Genomic DNA, 21,120 nt, shown 5'->3' on the forward strand with positions numbered 1-21,120 from the left:
GACCTGCTGGTGGGGCTGTCCCCGGAGGCCCCTCTCACTGTGTGAGTGACAGTCCCGGCGCTGACCTGCTGGTGGGGCTGTCCCCGGAGGTCCCTCTCTCTGTGTGAGTGAGTGACAGTCCCGGCTCTGACCTGCTGGTGGGGCTGTCCCCGGAGGCCCCTCTCACTGTGTGAGTGACAGTCCCGGCGCTGACCTGCTGGTGGGGCTGTCCCCGGAGGCCCCTGTCTGTCTGTGGAGGCGGGTGCTGGGGCCTGGGGACGGTGCTGTTCGTGTCGGGCCGGGCCGGGCCTGGAGGGGCCGAGTGTCCGGGGACACACACCCACACACGGAGAGAGAGCGGGAGCGGGAGCGGGAGGATGGTGGGCTCGCTGTTCCGGTGTGTGTTTGGGCCCAGGCTCAAGAGGATCCACCGGGGGACGGACAGCCCGGTAAGGACCCGCACCCGCACCCGCACCCGGGCAGGGCAGGGCAGGGGCGTCCTCCCCCCCTCCCCCCCTCCCCCCCTCCCCCCCTCCCCCCCTCCCCCACTCCCCCCTCCCCCCCTCCCCCACTCCCCCCACTCCCCCTCCCCCTCCCCCTCCCCCCACTCCCCCCCCACTCCCCCACTCCCCCTTCCCCCCTCCCCCTCCCCCCACTCTCCCCCCACTCCCCCACTCCCCCTTCCCCCCTCCCCTTCCCCCCTCCCCCTCCCCCCACTCTCCCCCTCTCCCCTTCCCCCCTCTCCCCTTCCCCACTCCCCCCACTCCCCCACTCCCCCTTCCCCTTCCCCCCTCCCCCTCCCCCACTCTCCCCCACTCCCCTTCCCCCCTCTCCCCTTCCCCCCTCTCCCCTTCCCCACTCCCCCCCTCCCCCCCCTCCCCCCCACTCCCCCCTCCCCCACTCCCCCCTCCCCTTCCCCCCTCCCCCCCTCCCCCCCTCCCCCTCCCCCCTCCCCCTCCCCCCTCCCCCTCCCCCTCCCCCTCCCCCTCCCCCTCCCCCCACTCTCCCCCACTCCCCTTCCCCCCCTCTCCCCTTCCCCCCTCTCCCCTTCCCCCCCCCACTCCCCCCACTCCCCCCACTCCCCCTCCCCCACTCCCCCTCCCCCTCCCCTCCCCCCACTCCCCCTCCCCCCCTCCCCCTCCCCCCACTCCCCCTCCCCCTCCCCCCACTCCCCCTCCCCCTCCCCCCACTCCCCCTCCCCCTCCCCCACTCTCCCCTTCCCCCCTCCCCCACTCCCCCTCCCCCTCCCCCTCCCCCCCCCCACTCCCCCCCACTCCCCCCCACTCCCCCCCCCACTCCCCCACTCCCCCCACTCCCCCCCCCCCCTCCCCCCACTCCCCCCACTCCCCCCACTCCCCCCACTCCCCCCACTCCCCACTCCCCCCCTCTCCCCCCACTCCCCACTCCCCCCCTCTCCCCTCTCCCCTTCCCCCCTCCCCCCACTCCCCCCTCCCCCCACTCCCCCCTCCCCCCACTCCCCCCTCCCCCCTCCCCCTCCCCCACTTCCCCACTTCCCCACTCCATATGGCATGCTTGTCTTTAACGGTCAGGGAATTGAGTACAAGAGTCAGCTTGTCATGTTGCAGCTTTCTCAGGCTTTGGTTAGGCTGCACTGAGAGTAAGGATGTGGGGGCTTTGGAGAGGGTGCAGGAGGGGTTTCCCAGGATGCTGCCTGGATTAGAGGGTATGAGCTGTAAGGAGAGGCTAGAAAAACCCTGGAGTGATGGAAGTTGAGGGGAGACTCGATAGAAATTCATAAAATTGAGATACACAAAGGGATGATGGTCAGAATCTCTTTCCCAGAGTTGGGATGTCTAAAATTAGGCAGCATGCATTTAAGGTGAGAGGGGGGAAAGTTCAAAGCAGACCTGAGGGACAAGTTTTCTTTTACACTGAGGGTGTTAGGGGTGTGGAACCTGCTGCCAGGGGCGGTGATGGAGACAGACATGATGGTGGGGTTTAAGGGGAGTTTAGATCAGCACATGCATGTGCTGTTCCTCAGCTTGACTGTTCTATACTGTGTCCTGTCACTCAGCTAACTCTGTGTCCACGTTACATACACACATGCATGTATGTAGACACATGCGTGTATGTAGACCCCAGCACACGTGTATGTAGACACATGCGTGTATGTAGACCCCAGCGTGAGTGTATGTTGACACACGCGAGTATGTCGACTCCAGCGCGAGTGTATGTAGACACACATTGGTGTATGTCGACCCCAGCTTGTGTGTATGTAGACACGTGTGTATGTCGACCCCAGCGCGTGTGTATGTAGACACACATGCGTGTATGTAGACACACGTGCCTGTCGACACACCCACGTGCATGTAGACCCCAGCATGCGTGTATGTCGACCCCAGCGCGCGTGTATGTCAACACACATGCGTGTATGTAGACACACTTGCGTGTATGTCGACCCCAGCACACGTGTGTGTAGACACATGCAGTGTTAATCCAGGCAGGTCGAGAGAGAGACCTTTCCTAGCTTTCCCGTGTCCAGTGAAGCATGTCGCTGATCCTGAGCAGCCTCCTGTTTGTTCGGAGACTGTTTTTGCGTTTGTTCACATGTTGTTGCATGCGCCTGGTCCCTGGGGAAGAGGGTAAATCTCCCTGGGGTTTCCCAGGGCAGTGTTTCTCTGATGTTTGGATTCCTGCTGCTCACATGTGTCATGTCACGGCCTGGCAATCAGGAACTGAGCCCACAGCCAGGACCCCCAACCCCCTGCCGAGGTCAGGGGAGGGGGGGAACATGTGTCATCCATCCGCCCTGCGCCCCGCGCTCCCACAGTTGGGGGTTGCTGGGGAGATTTTCCCCTTGTGTGAGGTTGTGATGCTCCATTTCAGTGTGGAGCCACTCAGTGCACATTCACTGGTGTCAAAGTTTTCCCTTTGCCTGGCCCACCGAGGGGGCAGATTCCCACCCATTCCCACCCTCACCGAGGGGGCAGATTCCCACCCATTCCCACCCCCACTGAGGGGGCAGATTCCCACCCAATCCCCCCTTCCCACCCCCCACTGAGGGGGCAGATTCCCACCCAATCCCCCCTTCCCACCCCCCACTGAGGGGGCAGATTCCCACCCATCCTCCACTTCCTGCGCCTGACCACAGGATGTCCTGAGGTGGTGAGGGGCTGAGTTCCCTGGGATTTTGGACAATTGGGAGTTGGGTTGGAATGTGTAACGGAGGGTGATGAGGGAGCAGGGTGGGGGGTGAGGGGAGCTGAACCACTGATTCCCAGTTTGGATCCTGTGGTTGTATGTGATTCCGAGGTAGTTTAGCCTGAGCTGGGGGAGTCCAGAGTGTGAGATCCCCCCCAGGATGGGAAGGCGTTGGATGGAGTGCAGGGAATAGCTTCAGGGCCGGGGAATGTTAGATACCGGGATAGATTGGAGAATTTAACCACTTCCCATCAGAGAAGGGAAAGCTGTGAGGATGATGGGCCACGGAGTTCATTGGTCAGGGCTCAGAGTGTACTGTCTGAGAGTGTGGGGGGAGGGGGAGGGTCACTCGGGGGGGTTAGGGTCTGGAGTGTACTGTCTGAGAGTGTGGGGGAGGGGTAGGGTCACTCGAGGGGTTAGGGTCTGGGGTGTACTGTCTGTGAGTGTGGGGGTTGGGGTCTGGGGTGTACTGTCTGTGAGTGTGGGGGTTGGGGTCTGGGGTGTACTGTCTGTGAGTGTGGGGGTTGGGGTCTGGGGTGTACTGTCTGTGAGTGTGGGGGGAGGGGTCTGGGGTGTACTGTCTGTGAGTGTGGGGGGGAGGGGTCTGGGGTGTACTGTCTGTGAGTGTGGGGGGAGGGGTCTGGGGTGTACTGTCTGAGAGTGTGGGGGTGTGGGAGGGTCACTTGGGTTAGGGTCTGGGGTGTACTGTCTGAGTGTGGGGGTTAGGGTCTGGGGTGTACTGTCTGTGAGTGTGGGGGTTAGGGTCTGGGGTGTACTGTCTGTGAGTGTGGGGGTTAGGGTCTGGGGTGTACAGTCTGTGAGTGTGGGGGTTAGGGTCTGGGGTATACTGTCTGTGAGTGTGGGGGTTAGGGTCTGGGGTGTACTGTCTGTGAGTGTGGGGGTTAGGGTCTGGGGTGTACAGTCTGTGAGTGTGGGGGTTAGGGTCTGGGGTGTACTGTCTGTGAGTGTGGGGGGAGGGGTCTGGGGTGTACTGTCTGTGAGTGTGGGGGGAGGGGTCTGGGGTGTACTGTCTGAGAGTGTGGGGGTGTGGGAGGGTCACTTGGGTTAGGGTCTGGGGTGTACTGTCTGAGTGTGGGGGTTAGGGTCTGGGGTGTACTGTCTGTGAGTGTGGGGGTTAGGGTCTGGGGTGTACTGTCTGAGAGTGTGGGGGTTAGGGTCTGGGGTGTACAGTCTGTGAGTGTGGGGGTTAGGGTCTGGGGTTTACTGTCTGTGAGTGTGGGGGTTAGGGTCTGGGGTGTACTGTCTGTGAGTGTGGGGGGAGGGGTCTGGGGTGTACTGTCTGTGAGTGTGGGGGGAGGGGTCTGGGGTGTACTGTCTGTGAGTGTGGGGGGAGGGGTCTGGGGTGTACTGTCTGAGAGTGTGGGGGTTAGGGTCTGGGGTGTACTGTCTGAGAGTGTGGGGGGGGGTCACTCGAGGGGTTAGGGTCTGGGGTGTACTGTCTGTGAGTGTGGGGGGGGGGAGGGTCACTCGAGGGGTTAGGGTCTGGGGTGTACTGTCTGAGAGTGTGGGGGAGGGGGAGGGTCACTCGAGGGGTTAGGGTCTGGGGTGTACTGTCTGAGAGTGTGGGGGTTAGGGTCTGGGGTGTACTGTCTGTGAGTGTGGGGGTTAGGGTCTGGGGTGTACAGTCTGTGAGTGTGGGTTTAGGGTCTGGGGTGTACAGTCTGTGAGTGTGGGGGTTAAGGTCTGGGGTGTACAGTCTGTGAGTGTGGGGGATGGGGTCTGGGGTGTACAGTCTGTGAGTGTGGGGGTTGGGGTCTGGGGTGTACTGTCTGTGAGTGTGGGGGTTGGGGTCTGGGGTGTACTGTCTGTGAGTGTGGGGGGAGTGGTCTGGGGTGTACTGTCTGAGTGTGGGGGGAGGGGTCTGGGGTGTACTGTGAGTGTGGGGGGAGGGGTTTGGGGTGTACTGTCTGAGAGTGTGGGGGTGTGGGAGGGTCACTTGGGTTAGGGTCTGGGGTGTACTGTCTGTGAGTGTGGGGGTTAGGGTCTGGGGTGTACTGTCTGTGAGTGTGGGGGTTAGGGTCTGGGGTATACTGTGTGATTGTGGGGGTTGGGGTCTGTGGTGTACTGTCTGAGAGTGTGGGGGTTAGGGTCTGGGGTGTACTGTCTGAGAGTGTGGGGGTTAGGGTCTGGGGTGTACAGTCTGTGAGTGTGGGGGTTAGGGTCTGGGGTGTACAGTCTGTGAGTGTGGGGGTTAGGGTCTGGGGTGTACTGTCTGAGAGTGTGGGGGTTAGGGTCTGGGGTGTACAGTCTGAGAGTGTGGGGGTTAGGGTCTGGGGTGTACAGTCTGTGAGTGTGGGGGTTAGGGTCTGGGGTATACTGTCTGTGAGTGTGGGGTTTGGGGTCTGGGGTGTACTGTCTGTGAGTGTGGGGGTTAGGGTCTGGGGTGAAATGTGAGTGTGGGGGTTAGGGTCTGGGGTGTACTGTCTGTGAGTGTGGGGGTTAGGGTCTGGGGTATACTGTCTGTGAGTGTGGGGGTTAGGGTCTGGGGTGTACAGTCTGTGAGTGTGGGGGTTAGGGTCTGGGGTGTACTGTCTGTGAGTGTGGGGTTTGGGGTCTGGGGTGTACTGTCTGTGAGTGTGGGGGTTAGGGTCTGGGGTGAAATGTGAGTGTGGGGGTTAGGGTCTGGGGTGTTCTGTCTGTGAGTGAGGGGGTTACTGGTGCCGGTATAATTGAGGGTTTACGACGGGAGCTAGGTGGTTCGGTGGAACGGACGATTTCCCAGGGGTTACTGACAGTGGGATGACACAAATTGAAATGCTCACTCTGAGATTGAGCACTGATGTGATGGGCTGAAAGGCTTCCTGTCCTGGAGCTGTTGTGTCGTATTGTAATTACCTTCGGGGGGAGGGGGTGGGTGAATATTCCGAGCAGCTGGAGTGTCCACATGGATAAAGACAAGAGGTGATCCGGAAGTGAAAGGAGCTGGTTGGACTTTACTCTGAGTGCCAGGAATACAGAAACCTTCCACCAATTCCCTTGGCCTTGGGTGGGTCCTCACCTGAAGGGAAGTTTTAGTCTCTGTATTTCTGGGAATGGGAACGCCATCAATGGAAGTGGGGATAGACCGTTCGGCCCCTCTAGCCTGCCCTGAGCATTCACAATGGCCGTGTATAAGTCAGCCTGAGGGTCTGCAAATCCCCCCTGTGGAAATCAGTTCCTGCCCCCCCCCTCTGTCCCTGTTCCTAACTCGAACATTTCGATTGAATTGCCCCTTGATTGTCTGAGCCGATGGGATATGACCCCATGTTGTGGAATTCTGGGTTCACAACTTCTGCAGATGTACTCCCGCAGCTGATCTCCGTGTCTCGAACACCCCTCTCAAAGCCCGACTGTGTGCTCTCGCTCTCTCTCTCTCTGCTGTTGAGAAAGGACAGTGTTCTGTTGATCTCTGGCCCTGAAGCAGGTGCCCACTTGGATACCCAGTTGCCCTGGTTTTGTCCATTTCCCGAACCCCCCTGTGACTCCGACCTCCAGCTGCTGGTCACCTTTGTGTTATTCCGATGTTTGAGCCCTGTACCCTCGGGATACTGTCCTGTCTGAAGCATTGGCAGCCGGACTGTGGAGGCCACACTCCCCCCAATCTCTGACCTGACCCCCAGATACTCCCCACCTGCCTGATGTTCAAACTCTGTGACCCACCCCATCCTCCCAGGCCTCCTGCTCTCTCAGTACCTCTGCTAAAGGAAGCTGAGATAGTCCGACAGCACAGATACAGGCCCTGCAGCCCACACTGGTCCGTGCTAACCACAATGTCCATCCACGGTAACCCCATTTCCCTGCACTTGGCCCATATCCTGCTAATCCTTCTTCCCTAAGCATGTATTTGTCCGAATACCTTTTAAATGTTGTTAATGTTCCCGCCTCAATCACTTCCCACTGACAGCTCATTCCATCTGTGTCCCACCCTCTGGGTAAAAAACGTTGCCCCTCAGGTTCCCATTTATTCTTTCCCCTCGAACCTTAACCTGATGCCCTTCAGTCCTCTATTTCCCCAACCCTGAGGGCATCCACCCTATCCCTGCCTCTCATGATGTTATACACCTCGATAAGGTCCCCCCTCAGTCTCCTACGCTCTAATGAGAATAGTCCTGGCTTGTCTAACCTCGGCTAATAACGCAGTCCCTTCAGTCCAGGCAACATCCTTGTAAATTCCTTCTGCACTTTAATAACATCCCTCCTACAGCACGGTGACCAAAACCGAACACAATCCTCCCAAGTGCGGCCTCACCAATGTCCTGTACAACTGCAACATCACTTCCCAACTTCTATACTCCGTGCCTGCCCTGCCTGATGAAGGCCAGTCTGCCACAAGCCTGCCTTCCCTGCCCTGTCTACCTGCCACTCTGGTGTTGGCTGTTTTTGGAAGTCTGCCTGTAACCTTCCTCAGAGATGACTGCTGTCTTTTCCCATCTCTCCCTCCTTAGGCTGGCTTTTACTACCAACCCAGGGCCCTGGAGAAACACTCGGACAGCATCCTTGGATGGGTAAGTCTCACATGGATCTCGCCCGTTTCCCCGCGAGGTGACATCGCGATCGAAGGGTCCCGGTGAGGTGGGGGATAGCAGCCGAGCGGGAGTGGACCCTGCGATGGGATTGGGTCAAAGGCAGAGGTGAATGGGGTTAGGCTGCAGACCCCATTGAGCGCGGAGCGGGCGGATGGGCCAAATGGCCGCCTCCTGTTGTGTGCCCTGGATCCCGCAGTTCCCCCCTCACCCCCTCGGGCAGTCCCTTGTGCTTCTGTTTGGATTGTGTCGGCTGCTCAGGTTCGGCCAGCGTTGGTTTGTGGGCAGTGCTGAGAGAGTCATCCTGAGGGTGGGGGGGGTTAGAGTCACTCAGGGGTGAAATGGATCCGTGGGCTGGCTCTTGGAAAAGATGGAGTTTGGTGTGGGGAGGGGGGGATCCTGTGACTGTGTTTCCTTTGGGGAGCTTGTCCCACCCTGCAATCCTCTGTGGTGGGAGAGGGAGAGGTCAGTGGTGTTCCCTCTGGGAAACCAGTCGTCTTTGTCATAGTCACAGAGGTTTACAATATGGAAACTGGCCCTTCAGCCCAACTTGTCCATGCCCGCCCAGTTTTCCCAATGTAAACGAGTCCCATTTGCCTGTGCCTAGTCCGTTTCCCTCCGTCCCTGTCCCATCCATGTACTCGTCCAAATGTTTCTGAAATGCCCGAACTATACTCCCCTTCAGCACGCCCTCTGGCAGCCTGTTCCAGGCACTCCCCACCCTCTGTGTGAAGAGGTTGTCTCTCTGGACCCTTTTCTGTCTCACCCCTCTCACCTTAGACCCCTTCCCTCAGGTTTCCGACTCCCCGACGCTGGGGGACAGCTGTCCGCTCTCGACCTTATCCAAGCCCCTTATGGTTGGCTCGACCTCTGTAAAGGTCACCTGTCAGTCTCCCAGGCTGAAGGGACAGAGAGAGTCCCAGTCTCTCCAGCCTCTCCTTGTATCTCTCTAACCTTCCCGTTCAGGTCGCGTCCCAACTCCCTGCGAGACTCTAGTTTAATTTGATCCTTTCTGTAGTAGTGTGCAGGTTACCTCCTGCTGTGTCACAGGGGCTAGGAGGAGGCCACTCAGCCCAACAGACCTCGCTGCCATTTTCCTGCGATTTCCTCCCCCCCCACCCAACCATCCTTATTAACCTTCGACCTCTGCATTGACTGACAACGTGTTCCCACCGGTTCCATTCCCTTTTTCCATCACTTGATCAGTCTCATTTTCCCACTCTGATTCCTGTTCCAAATCTTGGATCAAGGATGTGATACTGGGTGCCGTTTTGTACAGAGCTGAGCTGAGAGTGCGTGGGATCTGTCACAGTGTGGGGATCGCACATTCACACGCTCACCCCCTCCCCAGGATCGGGTGAACCAATGCCGTGTGAGCTGTAGTTGGGTATTCCCATTGGCAGTGTGCTGTCAGCAATCTGATCTGACAGATAGACACCCAGGTGTTTATACCAAGACCAAATCCTGTCTTCGCTGTGTGATTCAGGGATATTCCCAGGCTGTAAGAGATATCGCTGAAAGAAATCTGAATTTTCCAGTAACCTTTCCACGCGGTATCGCCCAGGGAGTTACCACCCTTGCTGCGTAGGTTTTGTTTTCAAATCCCCAGCCGAGAGATTTCAGGTTTCAACCGGTCTGAAGCACTACGTTCCAGGACTGAGGGAGTACAGCTGTGTGGGTGGACCCTGCTCAATGTGTCATCGAGTCATAGAAATGTACAGCCCAGAAACAGATCCTTCAGTCCAACCCGTCCATACTGACCAGATACCTCTAACCTCATCCATCCCCATTTGGCAGCACTTGGTCCATACGTCTTGTCTTTGCTTGTTTTACCAAAATGTAATACCTCGCGTTTATCCAGGTTCAACTCCAGCGGCCACTCTTCAGCCCATTCACCCGATTAGAGTCATAGAGATGTACAGCACGGAAACAGACCCTTCGGCCCAACCCGTCCATGCCAACCAGATATCCCAACCCAATCTAGTCCCACCTGCCAGCGCCCGGCCCATATCCCCCCAAACCCTTCCTATTCATATACCCATCCAGATGCCTCTTAAATGTTGTAATTGTACCAGCCTCCACCACTTCCTCTGGCAGCTCATTCCATACCAGCCACTGTGTGAAGAAGTTGCCCCTTAGGTCTGTGATATTAACCCAGGCTGTCTCAGACTGATATCCTCAATGACTCCCAGTTTGGGTCCTGCCAGGGTCATTCTGCTCCTGACCTCATTACAGCCTTGGTTCAATCATAGACAAAAGAGCTGAATCGGGGAGAGGAGAGGAGAGGAGAGGAGAGGAGAGGAGAGGAGAGGAGAGGGGAGGAGAGGAGAGGAGAGGAGAGGAGAGGAGAGGAGAGGAGAGGAGAGGAGAGGAGAGGAGAGGAGAGGGGAGAGGAGGGGAGAGGAACAGCCCTTGACATCAAGGCTGCATTCAACCAAGTGTGGCATCAGGGAGCCCAGGCCAAACTGGGATCAGTGGGTATTGGGGGCAGACTCTTCGCTGGCCAGAGTCATACCTGGCACATAGGAAGATTTCAAAACTAGGGGACATATTTTAAAGGTGTGAGGAGAAAGATTTAAAAAGGACATGAGAGGCGTGTGGTTCACATTTGGAGTGAACTTCCTGAGGAAGTGGTGGATGTGGGGACAGTTACAACATTTGGATAAGGACGTGAATGGGAAAGGTTTGGAGGGACATGGGCCGGGGCAGGGAGGTGGGACTGGTGTAGTTTGGGGTTATGGTCGGCACGGACGGTCGGGCCGAAGGGTCTGTATGACTGGATGATTCCTCAGACAGCACCTTCCAAACCAATGGCCACTTCCATCTAGAAGGACAAGGGGCAGCGGGTACATGGGAACCCCAACCCCCTGCAAGTTCCCCTCTGAGCCTCTCCCCATCCCGGCTTGGAAATATATCAGCCGTTCCTTCAGTATCCGCTGAGTTAGCAGAAATGAGGTTTCGGCACAGGCTGAAAGGGGGAATATCTCGGGTGGTCTTATGGCTGGATGAGGATCTACAGACAGAGAGATTTGAAAACGAGGATGGGGATTATGTAACGGAGTGTGGTAGGGATGTCGAGAGGTGAATGGAGTCTGGCGGGGTGGGGAAGGAGGTGGGAAGGACAGGGTGGAAGTTTGGATGAGTTCAGGTTTGTGTGGAGGTGACAGGCTGTCCCAGCAAAACAGGAGACATTGCGCCTGACGGTAACACAAACCCCATTTTACCGAACAGCCGTGTGAATGGGACCTGGACTGTCGGCACAACACAGTGGTTTAACATGGTGGTGGTTGTGTGGGGAAACTGGGAAGCCCCATGATCAATCCCTGCTCATTGTGACGAGTGAATTCACCCCAAACAGAAGGTCCTGGAGTGTCGTACTGAGCCGTGGGCCGGGAAGAAAGGGAATTCACAAAGACCCGATGATGAGTAAAAGTTCAGGAAAATCTGTGCTGATCGAATGTTTAACAGCTTCTGGGAGCAGCTATACTCCCAAGTACAATAAAAAAAACAATGTGCTGGGAAACTCAGCGAGTCCAGCACTATAAGGTCAGGAGGCCCTTCAGTCCATAGTGTGTGTGCTGGCAAAACGATTGCAAATCCTGCCTTGTCCCACTTGGCCCAGAGCATTCGGCGTTACCGGTGAGTTATTGATGGAGGTGAGGTCAGGGTCCCTAACTGCACAGGCTCATCGGAGGAGGGGGAGGGGTCAGGGACTGTTCCCCTTCCTCCTAACCCCTCTCGGACTGGGGAGACCATGGGTTAGGGTGGGGCGGGGTGTCGTGGTCTGGGTGCAGGGTGGAGGGGTGGCGTTGGTGAGGGTCTGTGTTAACTCACTCTGTCAGCCACTGCCCGTGTACAGAACGTAACTCCCCAGCGACACTGATGGATGCTGAGTGTTGGGGTGCTGTTGGTGCCTGTTCCCTGGGGGAATGCTACCCCCCCACCCCAAGGGCATTGTCGCTGGCGTCTTCAAATGGAACCAGAGACCTTGCGACAGCAGCACGGAGAGTTTAGAGCTAATTTCTGTCTCTGTTGTGTTGTGTGCAGGCCTACATCCTGTGGAGTGTATCCTACTACACGTCCCCATTATTACTGCTTTACTGCTACAAGAAAGGTAAGCCCCTCACTGAAACCTTGTTGTGTTTACCCAGCCAGTGGGTAGGGACTGATAGGGACTGTCTGACAGCCTCCAGCTGGAGTGGAGGCAGTACGAAACCCTCTTTCTCTTGCTGCATACCATCTTAGCGAGTCACAAAGCGAGGACGTTCAACCCATTGTACCAGTGCTGGCCCCTTTTCAGGAACTGTCCAAAACATTCTGACCTTGCCCCTCTCTCTCTGTCTCTGTAGCCCCTGCTGTTTTATGCCCAGTGCTATAGAGTCATACAGCCCTTCGGCCCAACCAGTCCATGCTGACCATAATCCCAAACTAAACTAGTCCCACCTGCCTGCTCCTGACCCATATCCCTCCAAACCTTTCCCATCCATGTTCTTATCCAAATATCTTTTAAATATTGTAACTGTGTCCACATCCACCACTTCCTCAGGAAGGTGTTTCCACACACGGACCACCCTCTGGGTAAAAGAACGTCTCCCTCGTCTTTTTTCAATCTCTCTGCTCTCACCTTGAAAATGTGCCCCCTCGTTTTGAAATCTCCAATTCTAGGAAAAAGACAGCTCCCATTAACTCTCTCTCTATCCCCTTCATTATTTTATAAACTTCAGTTGGGTCACCTCTGAACCTTCTATGCTCCACTGAAAAAGTCCCAGCATTTCTTTATAACTCAGACCCTCCACTCCCGGCAACATCCTGGTAAATCTCTTCTGAGCCCTCTCCAGTTAACAGGGTTAACACCCGCTAACAGGGTGACTCGAATTATCTCCGTTATTCCAGAAGAGGCCTCGCCAAAGTCCTGTCCAACCACAATGTGACGCCCCCAACCCCGATACTCAAAACGTCTGAGCAATGAACGCAAGCATGTTAAACACCTCTTTAACCAGCCTGTCTGAATGTGACACAAACGTTAGAGAATTATGTCCCTGCACCTCTAGGTGCCTCTGTTCTACAACACTAGCCACTGCCCTACATTAATTGTGTAAACCCAACCCTTATTTGTTGTACTAAAATGCAATACCCCCCACATTTATCCAACTCTTTGGAAAGCAGTGTTCAGTCACATACTGTTGCCCTTCCAACACACCTCTCTCTCCTCCTCTTTCCCCATCTCCCCACCCCCCTGCCCCCCACCCGGGCTGGGTTCCAGTCACAGTGTCTCGCTGTGTTTCTGAACTAAGCTGAAATCCATACCATCAAAACTTCATCTTCAATTTGCTGGGGAATGACGTTTTTGTGACCATTTGAAGGACAGCACACATGTGAAACATTGGTCACACTGAAACCGTGCTGGCTTCCACACGCCAGGAGCTGAAGGGAACGGGAACAGGCCATTGGGCCCGTTAAACCTGTTCTGATTGTTACCTTTCTGTCTGATCTCCGTATCCCTTGCTATCTGAAACACTGGCAGCACAGCGAGAAGGCTGAGTCAGCAGCCTCTGAGTGTGGAAACCTCGTGTCACCTGAATGACCTGTCCCTAACTCGGGTTCTGTTTTCCCCCACCCCCTCCCCTCGAGCCGGGGACAAGTATCATGGCTGCATCTCTCTCTGTGAAGCCAGCAGGCAGATGGGTAAATACAGGGCCAGTCTGGGAGTTCCCCGTAGCCAGACGCACCAACACTGAGCACTCGGAGTAGGAGGGCAGTTAGGGATGGCCAGTCGCACCCCTCCTACAAACCTGCTGCTGTACTGACAGCCTTGTGGCCCCATCCCCAACTGCCCCCCACAGAAGGTCGAAGTGAGGGGTTGTTTAGAAGATGGTGCTTGCTTTTGTTACCTGGGAAGGCTGGTCACTGCTGTGGACTCTGGAGTCACATGTAGACCAGACTGGGTCAGATGGGAGATTTCCTTTCCTGGGCAGCACGGTGGCTCAGTAGTTAGCACTGCTGCCTCACGGCGCCAGGGTCCCACGTTTGATTCCATCCTTAGGTGTCTGTCTGTGTGGAGTTTGCGCATTCTCCCCGTGTCTGCGCGAGTTTCCTCTGGGTGCTCCAGTTTCCTCCCACAGTCCAAAGATGTGCAGGTTAGGGTGGATTGGCCATGGGATACTGTCCCATAGTGCCCAGGGATGTGCAGGTTAGGGTGGATTGGCCATGGGATATCGTCCCATAGTGCCCAGGGATGTGTAGGTTAGGGTGGATTGGTCATGGGAAATTGTCCCATAGTGCCCAGGGATGTGCAGGTTAGGGTAGATTGGCCATGGGATATTGTCCCATAGTGCCCAGGGATGTGTAGGTTAGGGTGGGTTGGTCATGGGAAATTGTCCCATAGTGTCCAGGGATGTGCAGGTTAGGGTGGATTGGCCTTGGGAAATTGTCCCATAGTGCCCAGGGATGTGCAGGTTAGGGTGGATTGGCCATGGGAAATTGTCCCATAGTGCCCAGGGATGTGCAGGTTAGGGTGGATTGGCCATGGGAAATTGTCCCATAGTGCCCAGGGATGTGCAGGTTAGGGTGAATTGGCCTTGGGAAATTGTCCCATAGTGCCCAGGGATGTGCAGGTTAGGGTGGATTGGCCATGGGAAGTTGTCCCATAGTGCCCAGGGATGTGCAGGTTAGGGTGGATTGGCCATGGGAAATGCAGTCACAGGGATAGGGTGGGATGCACTTCAGAGGGTTAGTGTAGACTCGATGGGCGGAATGCCCTCTATCTGCAGTGTCAGGTTTCAGTAGTTGTCACCGCAGTCGGAGCTGCTAGGTTGTCGAGTGGGGCCTGAATGACTTGCTCCTGCTCCTCAGGGAGAAAACCAGATGGTAGATCCATGGTCAGAAAACTCCGATGGAATAGGAGGAGATTCAAGGTTGGCATTGCCCTCTGGGCCGAATGGACTCAGTATGCTGTTTATTGTGTGCGTGTGTGTGTTGGGGATTGCCTTGGACCCAGGCACAGTCTGAAAATGCTGCCGTCTCTCTGCTCTTGTTTGTTTAGGTTACATTGTCATGTCGAAGATTCTCCCAGCGACGTCATACGCAAGTGTCCTCCTGCTGGTCCTGACCGGGGTGGTCTGCCTCCGAGGTAGGACAGTTTCTGTTCGCTTTCACTCTGGTGCATTCCCCTCGGCCACAGGATGCCCGTCCTCTTGCAGTGGGGGTTGGTCCCGTTCACTTACTGGCCAGTGCTGGCCTGAGGATGTTGACGTGCAGCTAAAGTCCTGGCCAGAAGCTGCTGGGATTCCCATCCTGTCCGTTCCCCAGTGGCCTTTGATTTCGAGGATCCCTTCGCGAGCAGAGATGTGGTCTGCCAGTGGCTTTTCGAATCTTTCTCGGTTTGATGCGAGTGTTTTCAGAGGAAAGAGAAAGAGAGGCTGATGCTGGGCAAGTCCGTGTGTGGATTATTGCTCCCACTCACCAGGTCCCGCCTCCTTCCTCTCCAAGTCCCGTAGCCTCAGGGATTCCAGCCGAGCTGCTGATGTCATTTACAGATGGACACATTTTCCCCAGTAGAGCTAGTCCTGCTTAATTTCCAAAGCGCCCAAGGCGTACGCCCAGATCCAGTGGATAATGGGATTCTCGGTGAATGTTTCCCATAACCCAGCCTCGGCTGGTGGATGTGACGTTAACATGTTGCACTGTTGGCGAGCTCTGGATAAATCTGAGGTTGCGGTTCTAACGTTCGGTTGTTTATTTTCCCCTTGCTGCCGAGGTGTGGGTCGCTGGGCCAATCCTGAGTATGTGCAGTTTATCAGCATCTTGGAGGAAACCAAACGAAACAACACAGCAGAGAACAAGGTAACCTGCTGGCTGACCCCGTGAGTACAGAAATCCCCACTCCCCCCTCTGCAGCAGGCCCTGGTTTTCATCCCTGCTGACACAGGGTGTGGCGGGGGTTAAGCACGCTTGCCCCCATCACTCAAACCTTCGAGTGCAAGAGTTGGGATGTCACGTTGACATTGTACAGCACGTCAGTGAGGCCTGTTCTGGAGTACTTCTCCAGTTCTGGCCGCCCTGATACAGGGAGAATATTATTAACACGGAGAGGGTTCAGAACGGTTTCACCAGGATGTTGCTGGGAATGGAGGCTGGGAGCTAAACAAAATAGGCTGGGGCTTTCCTCACTGGAGTGTAGGCAGTTGAGAGGCGACCTAATCGAGGTTTATAAAATCATGAGGGGCACAGAGAGTGTTAATGGTAGGTGTCTATCCCCTAGGATGGAGGATTTCAAGATGAGAGAGCCCATTTTTAAGGAGAGAGATTAAATAAAAGACATGCGGGGCAATCTTTATTGCACAGAGCGGCTTGTGTGTGGAATGAACTTCCTGACGAAGTGGTGGATGTGGGTACGGTTATGGAACATAGATCATGATGATGACGTACAGTGTGGAAACAGGCCCTTCGGCCCAACAAGTCCATACCGACCCTCCGAAGAGCAACCCAGCCAGACCCATTCCACTACATTTACCCCTTCACCTAACACTGTGGGCAATTTAGCATGGCCAATTCACCTGGCCTGCACATCTTTGGACTGTGGGAGGAAACCGGAGCACCCGGAGGAAACCCACGCAGACACGGGGAGAACGTGCAAACTCCACACAGTCAGTTGCCCGAGGCAGGAATTGAACCTGGGTCTCTGGCGCTGTGAGACAGCAGCGCTAACCACTGTGCCACCGTGCCGTCTATAGAACATAGAACAATCCAGCTCAGAACAGGCCTTCTGCCCTCGATGTTGTGCTGACCTATGAACTATTCTCAGCTTATCCCCCTACACTATCCCAAAGTCATCCATGTGCTTATTCAAGGATTGTTTAAATCTCCCTAATGTGGCTGAGTTGACTACATTAGCAGGTGTGGCATTCCACACCCTTACCACTCTCTGAGTAAAGAACCTGCCTCTGACATCTGTCTTAAATCTATCATCCCCCAATTTGTAGTTATGCCCCCTTGTACACACTGACATCATCATCCCAGGAAAAAGACACTCACTATCTACCCTATCTAATCCTCTGATCATCTTGTATATCTCTATCAAATCCCCCCTTAGCCTCTTCTCTCCAATGAGAACAGACCCAAGTCTCTCAGCCTTTCCTCAGAAGACCCTCCCTCCAGACCAGGCAACATCCTGGTAAATCTCCTCTGCACCTTTTCCAATGCTTCCAGATCCTTCCTGAAATAAGGCAACCAGAACTGTACACAATATTCCAAGTGTGGCCGCACTAGTGTTTTGTACAGCTGTAGCATGATATTGACGCTCAGGAACTCAATCCCTCTACCAGTGAAACCTAACACACCGTATGCCTTCTTAACAGCACTATCCACCTGGATGGCAACTTTCAGGGATCTATGTACATGGACTCCAAGATCCCTCTGCACATCCACACTACCAAGAATCTTTCCATTGTCCTAATATTCTGCCTTCCTGTTATTCTTCCCAAAGTGCATCACCTCACATTTAGCTGCATTGGACTCCATTTGCCACCTCACAGCCTAATTCTGCAGTTTATCCAAGTCCCCCTGCAACCTGTAACATCCTTCCACACTGTCCACTATTCCACCGACTTTAGTGTCATCTGCAAATTTTCTAATCCATCCACCGATGTCTGTGTCTAAGTCATTTATAAAAATGACAAACAGCAGTGGTCCCAAAACACATCCTTGTGGAACACCACTAGTGACTGGACTCCAGGCTGAATATTTTCCATCAACCACCACTCGCTGGCTTCTTTCAGAAAGCCAGTTTCTAATCTAATTTAGCAGTTCCAAACTGCTAAATCACTCCCAATCCCATGCCTCTGCATTTTCTCCAACAGCCTACCATGTGGAACCTTATCAAAGGCTTTACTGAAGTCCAAGGATAAATCTTTGAGGAGAAAGTGAGGTCTGCAGATGCTGGAGATCAGAGCTGAAAATGTGTTGCTGGAAAAGCGCAGCAGGTCAGGCAGCATCCAAGGAACAGGAGATTCGACGTTTCGGGCATAAGCCCTTCTTGCCTGACCTGCTGCACTTTTCTAGCAACACATTTTCAGCTCTGAAGTCCAAGTTTACCATGTCAACTGCCCTACCCTCATCTACAAGCTTGGTCACCTTCTCAAAATACTCCATGAGGTTTGTGAGACACGACCTACCCTTGACGAGGCCGATGTGGCCTCCTCTATATTGGGGAGACAGGCCACCTACTTGTGGAACGTTTCAGAGAACACCTCTGGGACACCCGGACCAACTAACCCAACCACTCCGTGACTCAACACTTCAACTCCCCCTCCCACTCCACCAAGGACATGCAGGTCCTTGGACTCCTCCATCGCCAGACCATAGCAACACGACGGCTGGAGGAAGAGCGCCTCATCTTCCCCCTGGGAACCCTCCAACCACAAGGGATGAACTCAGATTTCTCCAGTTTCCTCATTTCCCCTCCCCGCCCCCCACAACCCCCCCCACCTTGTCTCAGTCCCAACCCTCGAACTCAGCACCACCTTCCTAACCAGCAATCTTGTTCCTGACCTCTCCGCCCCCACCCCACTCCGGCCTATCACCTTCACCTTAACCTCCTTCCACCTATCGCATTTCCAATGCCCCTCCCCCAAGTCCCTCCTTCCTACCTTTTATCTTAGCCTGCCTGGCACACTCTCTTCATTCCTGAAGAAGGGCTTATGCCCGAAACATCGATTTTCCTGCTCCTTGGATACTGCCTGACCTGCTGCACTTTTCCAGCAACACATTTTCAGCTCTGATCTCCAGCATTGGCAGTCCTCACTTTCTCCTACCCTTGACGAAACCATGTTGACTATCTGAAATCAAACTGTTGCTTGCTAGACGATTATAAATCTTATCTCTTATAATCATTTCCGAAACCTTTCCTCCATCAGAACTAAGGCTCACTGGTCCATAATTATTTGGGTCATCTCTGCTGCCCCTCTTGAACAAGGACACAACATTTGCAATCCTCCAGTCCTCTGGTACTAAACCTGTAGACAACGACGACTCAAATATCAAAGCCAAAGGCTCTGCTATCTCCTCCCTAGCTTCCCAGAGAATCCTCGAATAAATCCCATCTGGCCCAGGGGACTTGTCTACTTTCACTCCTTCTAGAATCGTTAACACCTGTGCGTAACTAACCTCAATCTTTTCTAGTCTAATATCTCATATCTCATTTTTCTCCTCTACAATATTCTCCTTTTCCTGAGTGAAAACCGATGAGAAATGTTCGTTTAGCACCTCTCCATTCTCCACAGGGTCCACACTCAACTTCCTACTTCTGTCTTTGACTACCCTCGTCATTCTTTTATTCCTCACATACCTGTAGAAAGCTTTAGGGTTTTCCTTTATTCTATTTGCTAAAGACTGCTTGTGTCCTCTCTTTGCTCTTAACTCTCTCTAAATCCTTCCTAGCTGATCTGTAACTCTCCAGTGCCTCATCTGAACCATCTTGCCTTATCAACACATAAGCCTCCTTCTTCTGTTTAACAAGAGATGCAATTTCTGTAGTAAGCCACGGTTCCCTTACTTTATCACTTCCTCCCTGCCTGACAGGGACATACCTATCAAAGACACGTAATATTTGTTCCTTTAACAAGCTCCACATTTCCATTGTCTGCATTCCGTGCATTTTGCTACCCCATTCTATGCATCCTAATTCTTGCCTAATCGCATTATAATTGCCCTTCCCCATCGATAACTCTTGACCTGTGGCAAATACTGATCCCTTTCCATCGCTAAGCTAAACATAACTGAATGATGGTCACTCTCTCCAAAGTGCTCACGTACAACTAAATCAAACACCTGGCCTGGTTCATTACCAAGCACCAGAACCAGTGTGGCCTCCCCTCTTGTCTGCCTTTCGACATACTGTGTCAGGAAATCCTCCTGTACACATTGGACAAAAAGCTGATCCATCCGACATACTAGGCTATAACCTTTCCAATCAATGTTGGGGAAGTTAAAGTCCCCCATAATGAACACCCTGTTCCTTTCACTCCTACCCAGAATAATGTTGCTAATCCTCTGTTCCACCTCCCTGGAACTCTGCGGAGGCCTATAAAAAAACTCCAAGCAGTGTGACCTCTCCCCTTTTGTTTCTACCTCAGTAGACGAGTCCTCATCAAAAGTTCTGTCAGCCACCGTTATACTATCTTTGACTAACAAGGCCAACCCCCCCCCTTTAATGTATTGCCTGTTTTTCAGGAAAGATCTAAACCCTGGAATCGGCAATATCCATTCCTCACCCTGCTCTATCCATGTCTCTGAAATGGCCACAACATCGAAGTCCCAGGTACCTAGCCATGCTGGAAGCTCACCTGCCTTATTTCAGATACTCTGGCGTTGAAGCAGACACACTTCAAACCACTTCGCTGTCTGCCAGCACATTCCTGTGACCCTGAAATCCTATATCTGTCCTCCCTTACTCTCATCCTCCTGTGCACTGCAGCTGCATCTCCGGTTTCCATCCCCTTGCTGAGCTAGTTTAAACCCACCCGAACAGCACCAACAAATTTCCCACCCAGGATATTAGTACCTCTCTGGTTCAAGTGAAGGCCGTCCTGTTTGTACAGGTCCCACCTTCCCTAGAATGAGCCCTAATTATTCAAAAACCTGAAACCCTTCCTCCTGCACCCATCCTTACAGCCATGTGTTTAGCTGATATCTCTCCCTATTCCTTGCCTCGCTATCACATGGCATGGGTAGCAATCCAGAGATAACAACTCTGTTCTAGCTCTCAGCTTCCACCCTAGCTCCCTGAAATCCTGCCTTCCATCCCTATCCCTCTTTCTACTCATGTCGTTGGTACCTACATGGACCACGACTTGAGGCTGGTCACCCTCTCCCTTCAGGACCCCAAAGATACGATCCGAGACACCACGGACCCTGGCATCTGGGAGGTAGCACACCAACCGCGAGTCTCGTTCGTTCCCTACAAACCTTCTATCTACAAAGTTTAAAAGACATTTGGATCAGTACACTGAGAGGGATATGGGCCAGGAGCAGGCAGGTGGGACTAGTTTAGTTTGGGATTAAGGATGGCATGGACTGGTTGGGCCGAAGGGTCTGTGTCTGTGCTGTATGAGTGGATGGTGATTTGACAGCATAGTCCTGCTGTCAGGCTGACAGTTGGGAAAAGGGCTCTTCCACCCTGTGAAGGACGTATTTTAAAATTAACTCGGGGGATGGGGTGTGAAAACACAGCGGACAGCCCTCTGCTCATTAAACCAAACCCACAGAAACGTTCACCTCGCCTCGTAACCTTTAAAGGAGGAGGGACAGAAAATTACCCAAATTCCACTACTTAACAAAAATATCCATTTTATTCTTTAACGCTAGAAGTGAACATTAAACAATAACTACTTACAACACTAAGCTGCCTTTCCCTTCAAGGTTTGTTATCTACCTCTGACTCTGCAACAACGTCCCGATC

The 21,120-nt window shown here is 54.1% G+C and overlaps 1 protein-coding gene across 1 annotated transcript in view; it reads left to right on the top strand.

Moving 5' to 3' along the window:
• The first annotated feature begins 242 nt into the window (after positions 1-242).
• The window catches only part of abhd16a (abhydrolase domain containing 16A, phospholipase), a 47,003-nt gene continuing 26,125 nt past the window's right edge, over positions 243-21,120 (top strand). The window contains exons 1-5 of the mRNA XM_060850323.1: positions 243-428; positions 7,587-7,646; positions 11,712-11,778; positions 14,707-14,793; positions 15,421-15,506. Of these exons, the coding sequence (XP_060706306.1) occupies positions 357-428; positions 7,587-7,646; positions 11,712-11,778; positions 14,707-14,793; positions 15,421-15,506 (372 nt within the window). The 5' untranslated portion in view covers positions 243-356. The remainder of the gene's footprint in view (positions 429-7,586; positions 7,647-11,711; positions 11,779-14,706; positions 14,794-15,420; positions 15,507-21,120) is intronic.

The sequence above is a fragment of the Hemiscyllium ocellatum genome, chromosome 35, assembly GCF_020745735.1.
Source record: "Hemiscyllium ocellatum isolate sHemOce1 chromosome 35, sHemOce1.pat.X.cur, whole genome shotgun sequence".
In the NCBI taxonomy this organism is placed as follows: Eukaryota; Metazoa; Chordata; class Chondrichthyes; order Orectolobiformes; family Hemiscylliidae; genus Hemiscyllium; species Hemiscyllium ocellatum.